Raw genomic sequence first — 12,130 nt, forward strand, 5'->3', positions numbered from 1 at the left:
TCGGGCCAATGAGTGGTAGGAACATGGGATTCAAGCATTATGGCACGGGTAATTTCTAGTAGGGTTCTGTTTTTTCGTTCAGCTACACCATTTTGTTGAGGTGTATCCGGAAACGAAGTTTGGTGAATAATGCCTTTACTAGCAAGGAATTTGTGCATCTTAGTGTTAACATATTCACGGCCATTATCAGTTCTCAAGGTACTGAGTTGGGTTTGGAATTGGGTGCATATCATGTGATAAAAATCAACAAACACTTCAAACACCTCAGATTTGTGTTTAAGAAAGTAAATCCAGCTCATTCTAGTACAATCATCAATGAACACAACATAATAGAAAAAACCATGCATTCCACAAACAGGTGCGGGTCCCCAAACATCAGAATGAACAATCATAAATGGTAAACTGGATCGATTCAAACTACTAGGATATGAGTGTTTATGACTCTTTGCTAGAATACATGTCTCGCACTTAAAGTCCAAATTTGATCTAGCTAAAGTGGGAAAAAGTTTCTTAAGATACCCTACAGATGGATGTCCAAGTCTACGATGCCAAGTCCACAGTTGTTTCTCCCGTGACCCATGAGCAAGAACTGCGTTGCCTTTTTGAACCGTCTCTTCCAAGTAGTACAGACCATCTTTTTCAATACCACGCCCAATAATCTTGCCTGTCTGAACATCCTGCACAACACAAGAACCAGATTTTATAAGCACAGTGCAATTGAGTTCCTTTGTAAGATGACTAACAGACAACAGTTTATGTGAGAGATTAGGAACAAAAAGACAATTATTCAATGTTAACTTTCCTGACACAGTAATAGTTCCCGCACCCATGACTTTAATTTCTTCCCCATTAGCAGTTTTAATGAGATTCTTTTTAGGTCGGACATGGTTAAAAAAATCATTTTGATCATAAGACATTGTGTCCGTAGCTCCGCAATCAAGAATCCATCCGTTAACAAGATTGTTTTTATTCACACAAGAAAAAGAAAAAACGGGTGGAGGAGAGGGAGCCACGTCTCCCCTCCCTTTTGCTTTAAAATACGTGTGACCTTCATTTGAAGGGTCACCTTCTGACTCATTTGAAGAGTCACTTTCCCATTTCTCCTGACTGTTCTTCTCCCTGTTACCTTCATCCTCCTTTGAGTATCTAACCATGGCAGCCATGCTTTCGTCTGATTTGGTGCTTGAAACGACTGCTGCTCTTCCAGATCTTGGCTGATCGGAGAGTTGTCCGGCCATTTTTGCCCCTTTCTTCCTCGTGTCTGGCCACCAATCCGGGTATCCAACAAGTTTGAAGCATTCACTTTTCGTGTGCCTCATTCCACCACAGTGGGTACATTGAAGATGGCTCCTGTCGTCATTTTTCCGGTAAGATTTTTCCGATCTCCCCCTAACAGCGAACACACCCCCTGAGCCCGATGAATCTACCTCTGATGAGGGCTCCTTTTTCATGATTCCCCTTCTCATTATCTCCCTCCTTATGAATCCGTAGGCTTCCTCTGCAGTGGGTAATGGATTTTGAAGGAGAAGGTCTCTCCTCTCTTTGTCGAAAGTTTCATTTACCCCTGCAAGAAATTGGTACGACCGGTTTCTCTGGAGTAATTGATTGTAAATGACTTTGTCTTCTGGGTCCTTCATCGGGTTTGGTTGCCTCCTATCGATTTCCTTCCACAAAGTTATTAAGTTGCTATAATATTTCTCCAAGGTTTCGGTCTTTTGTTCGATTTTGTTGGCTTTGACAGTGAGATCGAAAATTTGGAGACCGTCATTGCCACTGCTGTATACTATCTCTATCCCTTTCCAAAGAGTCTTTGCGGTTGGGAAATCGATAAATTGGTTGACTAGATCCGGATGAATGCTTTCGATTATCCATGAGATAACCACTGAGTCTCGTCTGGTCCATTGGCTGTACTCTTGGTCTGTTTGTGGTGGAGGATCGTCGATGATGTGATTGAGACGATCCCGACCACTTAAGGCTAATTGCATCAACCTGGACCACATGGTGTAATTATGGTGAGTTAATTTTCCTGATATTGAGAATGTGGGAATTGAAATTGTGGTGGTGCTTGTGGATGTTTCGGATGGTGGTGGAGGTGGTTTATTGGTGTTTAACTGTGAGAACAGTTGCAATAACTGCCCCATTGTTACTGGTTGGTCTGGCATGATTATGGTGTCCTTCGACTCCATTCTGTTTTCTTCTTCAGGTGAGGTTTGATTTTTCCGGTAAATGATGACGCCGCAGACGGTTTCTCCTCAGAAACGTCTTGGCTCTGATACCATGAATTCAGGAATAAACCAATTTTAGGGTTCAAAATTCTGTGTTTATTCAACTTCTACCAATATACATTGTATTCTATATATACACAGGATGTTTCCTAAGTTAGGGAAATATTCAGAATATTTGTTTCACTAAATATACAACTTATTATATGGAAAAATATTCTAACATATTCTAGCATATTCTAACAAGCTGATCATCATGCAAGATGAATAATCACAAATTACATCAATAATAAGATTACTACTTTTTCTCTCTCTAAACTCTTTGTTTCTTCTTCTTTTCATCTAGCACAATACTGTAACTAAAATTTATAAATTGTATTATGATATATTACAATTTACAAACATGAAAAACATTCTAATTAATCTAAACTTTAATAATTAATCTTCTTTCTCTCCTTATTGACCATCCTAAAGATAATAACTAACATAAAAAGTTAAAAATTTCCTACCATTAAATTTGCAATATTTAAGTTCCCAAAATGTTTTGCGAATATTTATAGTGAACTCAATGGAAAAAATATCTTTTAAATTATTTTTCTTCAATGTCTTTTCCTCTATTTGTTATAGAGATGATTTATAAAGCATTAAGGTGAATCATACATCATTAAGAAGTAAATGATCTATCAATAAATAAAATATTTACACTAAAAACATTTGTCGTGTATGATGACTTGTCACCACTCAAATTAAATAGAATATCCTAGTGTTGTTTATTTTACAAAAACGATAAGGTTAGTAAACAAACTAACCAAAATAATGTTAGGATTTGTTTAGCAAATAGTTATTGATTATTGATTGTTTGATTTAAATTAATTTGTTAATTCATTTGCAAATGTTAATTAGTTTTGTTTATTTTTAAATTAGTTGGATAGACTGTTTGTTTAGAGAGACATTTGGTGAATTTTAATATAGACAGTTGATTGTTTATTAGAGAAAAAGTAATTCAACAAGTCAAAACCATTAAAAAAAACTAAAATAAAGTTATTGTTTTTTTGGCTTGAAGGCAAACGTGTAGTGTTTACTAGTTGAAAAACCATTTACCAAAAATATATGCGACTTTTTAATCAAAAAAAAGATAAATTTTAAATTCATCCAAAAAGTTAAAAGACAAAAGTCAACCTGAATTAAAAAATATTAACCAAATACCCCTTTTGTTTGTTTACTAAAAGTATGGAGTATTATTCATTTTTGTTGGTTAGTTTAAATTAGTTGGATGACATATACAAGCACTAAGAAATGCATTTATCCAATGATTGTATGTTGATAACTTTATTAGCTAATGCCGTAATGCAACAAGTTACAGATAGGCATACGATCAATTATTCCAAATAGTGATGATTTACCTACAATTATTCCAAATACTTTGATTATTAATTTTAATGTGGGTCTTTTTTATTGTAAATTTGATTAATTTATAGGGAATAAATCAGACTCGGTCTTATGATTTTTGAAATCCTAGACAAAATAATAACTTTAGGCCCATTAATAAATTATACGACACCATTTGTATCTATATCAGTTCATTATAAGACTGTAATTAATTACTAGATTAGTATATCAACTATATACCACCCTAATTTAAATTCATATCTTCTATATAAGTTATTCAAAATGATATTAAGGTTTTTTGATAGGAAACTAAAATATTAAGGTTTTTTTTTTTTTTGAATATATCAGTTATTCAAAAAAAAAAAAAAAAAAAAAAAAAAAAAAAAAACTGATATATTAAGTTTGAAATCAATGAATTGCATTATGCTGTTGCTTGTATTTTGCATTTATTATTCATTTATTGTTGTCTATTTGTTTTGCAAATTTTTTTAGTAATAATGATATTTTCTTTTAATCTTATCATAAATTTATTTTTTTTTTAATTTCATTTTTTTTTTTTAAAACTTGTTGGTTATATGTTTGGATTGGGCCATTTCATTTGAATTGATGGAATTGATCCAATTCCATTGTTTGGCTAATGAAATTGGAATTGGCCTAATTCCAACACAATTCCAACCTAAGTAAAAAACGAAAATTTGAAAAAAATAAGATTATTTAACAACTTAATTCCAAAAATAAGCTCCGTGAAAACTTATTTCCCAAAATAAGCGTCCGTACATCCAAGCCTAGGTTCGGCAAGAGTCGCTGTTAGTAACAGCGAAAGAGAAAAAAAAATTTAAAAGCCTAAAGTCGCTGTTACTAACAGCGACTTATAAAATAAAAAAATTAAAAGCACAAAGTCGCTGTTACTAATAGCGACTTAAAAAAAATAAATTTAAGTCGCTGTTAGTAACAGCAACATGTCCCATTTGACATGACCAAGTTTGTGCAGCAGCGTAACCTACATTTTAGACAATACAAAGGGAAATACTAAGATGGGGCCATTTGTACATGCTTGTATCGGCATTAATGAACTTGTCCAATAGATAGAGTTTCAGGATTGCATATGCAGAGAATGAGATGTGTAATCCCTCCTTGAATAAAGTAAAAGGATCAGAGAAATCATAACCTTGGTACTAGAAACTTTTCAAAACTTACCACTATTTTCAATAAACTTGGAAGTATTTAATCTCTTGGACGACATAGAACTCAATAATCTCTGATAATCTAGAAGCAACGACTGAAAGAACAATAATAAAAAGACATACAAAAAGAATTGTTGTCATCTTGAGGACCAAGTAGCCAATTCATCATAATTTTGCATATGTAAGAAAATCGTGCTTACTAACAATTAAATTCTGTAGCTATTTTAAAGAATTTGACTATAACACAAAACGACATCATACATAGAAAATATGTGATACCTTTGGAATTGAAGAAGTATTTCGGAGTTCTTCTGTCTTGTTAAGCTTCATACCAGCAAAAATTTCATATATCAGACAACCTGAAAGATAAAATGAACAATTTTAGAAATGCAGACACATATAAGCAATAAATTAAAATACAACAAAGAAATGCATGGTTTATTAGTGTACTAGAATAGTAAACATTTAATAAAAAACCTTAACCACCCAGTAACAGCGACTTTGAGGTGAACTGAAAACTTAAAACGCATTAAGTCGCTGTTACTAACAGCGACCTAAAAAAGAAATTTTTTTTTTAAGTCGCTGTTAGTAACAGCGACTTTGGGCTTTTAATTTTTTCTTTTAAGTCGCTGTTAGTAACAGCGACTTTAGGCTTTTATTATTATTTTTTTTTCTCTTTCGCTGTTACTAACAGCGACTCTTGCCGAACCTAGACTTGGATGTACGGACACTTATTTTGGGAAATAAGTTTTCACGAAGCTTATTTTTGGAATTAAGTTGTTAAATAATCTTATTTTTTTCAAATTCTCAGTAAAAAACAAACTCTTCATTTCCAACCCATACCTTCTCTAATTTCAATTCCTATTCATTATTTTTTTAAAATTTATTTTTGGAATTGAAATTAATTTAGTTTTGGTTTTGTTTTGCTTAGAAGATATTTAAGAGGTTTAGAACTTTCCAAACCACAATCAAATAGATTTAATTAGTTTTTTTCTTAATGAACACTAATTTGGGAAATAAATTTTGGTGAACTCGAAAATAATTTTTTTTTTATTTTTTAACGCTACTTAGACAAATTATAAATAAATTTATTTATTATTTTAATTTCCAAAGTTGTACTATTGGTGATGAAGCAGAAGGACCATTTATTTTTGTTTGGTACTCTAAGTTGACCCATTGACTTGTTTACCACTGCTAAATTGTAATGTTGACCCATTGACGTGTTTACCACTGCTAAATTGTAATGTTGATCCATTCACTTGTGTCTTTTTTAATGCCGGGCACTAACTTGTTTCATACGGTTTCACGTACTGAATAAAGTTTAGTCTAAATTCTAAACCGTAAATTAAATCGGATCAAATTAAAATTTTAGTATTTGGTCTGGTTTACGGTCAAAATGATCTGGTCTTTTTTTTTTTAGAAAAATAAATTACAGTTTACGTTCTGGTATCGATTTTTTATTTTTCATACCATACTAGACTGCAAACCTTACAATGGTCCAAATCATAATTTTTTTTAAAAAGAAATTAAGTTGCTACCTAGATATTTCAAGATGTAGTAATTTTTGTATAATAATATATACTTAAATGATGTTGATATTATCAACTAATTACAAATTATTATGTTTAGTGATTATAGATGCGAAATATTTGATAAACACGTGTATTAATTTGGATAAAAAAAACGATACAGCAGACCAGACAGTTGTAAAACGGTTTGGTCCGGTACAGTCTAGAAAATTTTCCTGGCCGGAATTTTTGATTTGGTTTGATTTTAGTATCAGATCAGACCAAACCGAACCGTGTTCATCCGAAGTTTCACTACATTTTCATTTAACAATTAATTTGTTTTTAATTCACTATTTATTACTTTTCTATATTATAGCAGTGGTACTCTATGTTTTGTGTGACTCGAAAATTTCCGACTGCTATATTTAATTCACTATTTTAAAAGTAATACTTGCCTTTCCTTCTCTATATATTTCACTATTGAGGTTTAGAAAGTAATACTTGGCCATCATTTCTCTATAGTACTCTATGTTCATTTTTACCGTTTTTATGGTTGAATGTAATTACAAGGTTATCCAAACAATACTATAGAATTTAAATTTGGGAATTCAATTCCAATATTTTCCAAACAACTATGTGGATTTGAAATATAGGAATTCAATTCTTTGATTTCCAAACGAGATTGAGGAATTGAAATTGGAATTTAAATCCATAATTTTAATTTCTTGAATTGAATTACAAAAATTCAAATGAAATTCGTGTTTCCAAACGCTACCTTAAAGGGTATACTCTAATTCATTTTTAATTTGCATTTATGAGCTGTACTTTTTCCATCCCTTATAATTTGCATTTATTTTTCATTTAAAATAGATCAAATTTTAATTGAAACTTGTAAGAACTAAAAACTCTACGTAAAAAGGCAAAGAAAAAACATAACCTCTTTTTTTAATTCATGCATTTCTTAAAGGAAAGTAGAGAGAACAAACCCTAAGCTTCTCCCTAATTCATGCTTTTCACAAAGGTAAGGCATGCATGATACATTTTGGTTATTCATGCCATTTCACATTCACATAAGTACTCTATTACTATGAAGACTAAAATGAAAAAAATAAAATTAAATAAAATTAAATTAGTGAACATTAAATTGTTTTAATATTACCTGAGAAAAATTTAACAACTTCCCCAAAAATTAATTTAATTACTTCTTTACGAAAATTTTAATTCTTAGTAGTACTCTCTATTTCTTTTATTTTGTTCATTTGTCATTTTGGTTTGTTCCTATTATTTTGCATTATTTTTATTTCTCACTTTCTCATTAATTATCATATTTTTGGCCTATGGTCTACCACTTTTACTTTCTCTCTAAAAGTATATATTGTGAACAACTCAAGACAAAGAAGCAAAATAAATATTTTATGGAATTGTGAAAAAATGCGTACATGACACAAAAAGAAAAGTCAAATGTGAAAACAAAATAAAAAAAAAAAAAAAAACTCAACCAAAAATGAAAATATAACAAAATTCTTGAAATAATCTTAAATGAAAATTATAGCAAAATTTATAGACTAGATGTAGCAAGTAGCAACATTTATTACAAAAGAAAACAAAAATACTAGAAATATTACACTAGTTACTCTTTTGAAAATCGGTACTAAGTGGTGGGAATGATAATGAAGTTTAGTATAATTTTAGTAGGAATATCTCTTTACAAATTTATTGACCATGCTTATTCTTCTTCAATAATCTCATATTTTCTTCACAAAATTCATTTCAATAAATTACCATTTGAAAATGTAGTATCGAGTGATAATGAAAATTGTGATTTTTTTTATGATCAAACTTTCATGCCATTCTGATACGTGTAATAAAATTTTTACTTCAAATCATTCTAACTACCACCAATAAGTACTAAAATATATATTGAAACGGGCTGTAAGAAGTTATGTCTCTCCTGAAAGTTCATTATAAAAGCAAATGATGCTATTCTTACTTTCTATTCTAATAGACTATGTTAATTTTACAATATTTTTTTATTTTTGTTGATTTTATAATATTTAAATATTTTAGATGGTGTCTGTATCTCTCTCTTAGTTTAATGGTATCTAAATATATTTTCACAATTTTAATAATATTACACATTTTAGAGATTTTTATTAATTTATTAATATTTGTAACATTTTTTGTGATTAGTGTATGGGAAGGCTCACATTTCTAGGATAGTGGACCCAGAGGAAACAGTAGTGTATGCAGCAAATATGAAGGGTAAAAATACAAGGCAGTCTCGGCTCGCCGCGGATGAAAATACTCATTGGAACTCTCAACACCTCGACATGTTATTTTTGTGCTTTTATGGATGTGTCGCAACAATTCACAAACTTACCATTTCATTTTACATTTGTAGGAACTAGGGACTCGGGAAAATTATGTATACTATTTCGTTACTCTAATTATTTCTAAATATATATAATAAAAAAATTATAAGATTTTCTATATAAGATTTTCATTTTACAATTCGCATTTACTTTTTTACAGTTTTCAAATTAAGTTTTAAACCACAATATTTCTAAATATATATAATAAAAAAATTATAAAAAATACATATTACAAAAATTATACATTAAGAAGAATTTAATAAGATTTCACATGAATATATTTGATCTTTTAAATATGTCTCAAAAATATTAACCAAATTCCCTCTCCTTAAGGTGAAATATTTCAAATGAAAAGAATATTTCAGAACGAAGGGGGTAATTAGTAACAAAGAGAAATGAGGTATTAGTGTAGTAAACATAAATTATGTGTTTAGTAAAAAAAAAAAGATAAATATTTGATGATAAATAATGAGAGAATGAATTATAAGAAAATTAAAAGAGAATTCTAATATGTGTGTGAAAAAAGTTTTGAATTATTGTCCACAAATAAAATAATTTAATACAAAATAAGTGAAATGAACTAAAATAGCACATAATGCTAAATGATTGCAATAGATATCGTTTACATTTTCCCTTTTTTCATAGAAGTAATTTCAATTTGTTCAACATATTTTGTCTTCTTTTATAACCAACTACAAATGTACTAACTTCAAAATTAAACGTCTAAAAGCAAAGCAACCTTAATTTTAGCTCATTTCCATCACTTTTTATATTGCAATAATTTTTTCGCTTTCTTAAAAAATACTATAAAACACATGATGTGATCAAAGAAACATTCAAATTACCAACATATAAAATCTCAAATTCAATGATTCTACTATTATAGATGTCATAGACGTTGTAAAATAAAAAAAAAAAATATTGCAATATGATAAATAAAAAAAAATAACAAAATGGAGATTAAATTCTCAAAATCATCCGATCTAACTTATAACATTAATGCTATCTATCAATCAAAATAAATAAACCAAAAGGTTAGCTATAATCTCTCCTCTACTACATATGTACCTAATCCTCAGTTCCTCACCCCAAATCTAGGTTTTAAAATAAATTAAAACCCATATATACTAGTACATATTTATCCCATTTTTCATTTTTTCAAAAAAAAAAAAAAATTAACTTATGCATTAATATAATCATGGGTCCCACCTCCCAAATCCCATGACATATCTAAGCACAAAATTGAGAAAAAAATATTAATCCTCACCACCAACATTTCCACCATCCCCCACCAACATAAGACATTCATGTAGTGTTATCATTCGTCATCTTTTCTCTTCATCACCACCACCAAACGTCGTCGTTTCAACCTCAACATCCTTCTCTTCTTTGTCTTCTCCCTTATTACTACTACTACTACTACAATTTTCAAAAGAGGAAGCTCGGCTCGTAGCCGGAGTTGCCAAAAAAGTAGGTTTCATTTCACCGGCCATTATAACAAATATACCATTCAAATATGCGGTTGCGGTAGAAGCTTCCGTAGGCTTCTCATCGCCGGTGACCTCGCCGGAATCTTCGCCGGCGCCGGAATCATGTACGCCGGAAAGTTTCCAATAAGAACAAGCAAGAATAAGCAAAGCAAAAGCTATTAAACCGAGCATGGCGGCGAGACCGCCGAATAAGTAAGGGACCGGAGACTTCCACCCGGCCGGTGGTGGTGTAATTTGATGGTGTTGTGGTGGATGATGTTGTGCTTCAAATGTGGCCTCTAAATTTAATGATATTCCTAATTGCCTCATTTTGTTTGATTAAATGTTTAATGTTGTGTTTTAAAGGTAGGTTAGTTGTTTGATTGGGGAATTGGGACTTGGGAGAGATGAAGAAAGTTGGTTTGAGAGTGCGTAGTGGGGGGAGAAAGGAGGTTTATATATAGAAGGAAGAAATAAGAAATGGGATTTTAATCAAAGGAAAAATTAAAGTGTTCATGAGTATTTTCAACACGTTCGTTCGTATAAGTTTTTAGAAAAATGTATAGTATATTTTAAGTATTTGAAGATATAAAATTGTTAAAAAATTATTAATTTTTTAAAATCATACAGAATATTCAAAAGGTTTTAATATTTGCTCCGTCACGAGAAAAACAAAAGGAATTATATGATTAAATGGTAAATAGTGAATGGAAATGGTGTCACCTTATTTTTATAGATATGTAGATATGGACTTAGGCATCTTCTTTTACAAGAAATGCTTTTGGGTTAGGCATAGGAGTAGATAAAGTAGTGTGTAATTATATAGTTGTCGTTTAATTTGAATTATTGTATAAATTATGTAAAATTATAAGGGGTATTTTATGTTGTTTTCAAGAATTATAGAAAAAAGTAGAGGGTTCTTTAAAGTTGTAGCTTTGTAGGGTTATTAAAAGGGTAATTACATCTCTTTCTATGGGTTAGTTGAGTTAGTGATGCACTAGAATGCATGAATATATTGTGATTTATGTAGTGTGTCGTTTCGTGTTTTGTTGCAAAAAATAAAGAAAGAAAATATTTTTACTAGCGAGAATAAGTTTATTTTAGTTCAAATCAATTTTTTTCTATATGAAATGGATAAATTAGAATTAGGTTTCAATAGTATAATTTAATAACTCCAAAAAAGAAAAGTAAATCATAATTACTAAAAGTATATTTTAATCGTAAAAATCGATAAATACGTAAGGAAGTCTAACAACCTTTTTTCTTCCCTATACTTTCCTATTGGCCTTATTATTTTCGGATTCTTTGCCTGACTTGAGTGTTAGAGGCATCTAAAGGGACATCACCCCATGCAAATTTAATTGTAGTTGCAGCATATACGAAGCTAACCTTATATGCTAAGAAGATTGAAGCTTCTCACCATTCAAATATCCCTACCTCATTTAGTATTCAGATCTTATTCATATGCAGATCTTTATATTATTCGACTCTTTAGATACTTACCACTAGTAATCTTTGAGAATGAATTTAATCTTGTTTCATACTCAAATAAGAGTAAATTTTTTTAACGTATTTTAAATTTGAACTTTTCATAACTTTTTGAGACCATAAAATCAAAACGTTATTTAGAAAATTTAATTTAACATAATTTTCTGTCAAAGTAAATAAAACTAAAAATAATGTACCGCCTTCTTTTACTATTGAACTAGTCGATCCTTTAACTTTAAAACACAAAAATATAAAATACTACTAGTCTAGGAAGAGTAACGTAACAAAATTGGTGAAACTCAAGTTTGGTGTTATTGTTTGTCATTTATTTTGTGTATTTCCATCTTATTACTTGCATGATTGTCTAATTTATTAATATTGATACACTTCAAGCTACAATTATCATAGGGTATTCTTATGAATCTAACAAATGCGGGAGCTAGACACTACGGTCAAGATTCAAGTAGTAATATTACAATATGATTCTTGACCTTAACG

At 30.3% G+C, this 12,130-nt stretch overlaps 2 protein-coding genes across 2 annotated transcripts; both read right to left on the minus strand.

Moving 5' to 3' along the window:
- Positions 1–1,653: 1,653 nt before the first annotated feature.
- LOC130823381 (uncharacterized) lies at positions 1,654–2,141 on the minus strand. Its single transcript, XM_057688001.1, has 2 exons — positions 1,763–2,141; positions 1,654–1,664 (listed from the first exon to the last, which is right to left on the minus strand). Exons 1-2 carry the CDS (start codon positions 2,139–2,141, stop codon positions 1,654–1,656), a joined length of 390 nt encoding a protein of 129 aa, XP_057543984.1.
- Positions 2,142–9,266: 7,125 nt separating this feature from the next.
- On the minus strand, positions 9,267–10,655 carry LOC130824518 (protein GLUTAMINE DUMPER 5-like). The gene has a single exon (XM_057689557.1). The coding sequence runs from the start codon at positions 10,472–10,474 to the stop codon at positions 10,001–10,003; it is 474 nt and encodes a 157-aa protein (XP_057545540.1). The 5' UTR covers positions 10,475–10,655; the 3' UTR covers positions 9,267–10,000.
- Positions 10,656–12,130: the final 1,475 nt, after the last annotated feature.

This window comes from Amaranthus tricolor, chromosome 9 (genome assembly GCF_026212465.1).
Source record: "Amaranthus tricolor cultivar Red isolate AtriRed21 chromosome 9, ASM2621246v1, whole genome shotgun sequence".
Classification (NCBI taxonomy): Eukaryota; Viridiplantae; Streptophyta; class Magnoliopsida; order Caryophyllales; family Amaranthaceae; genus Amaranthus; species Amaranthus tricolor.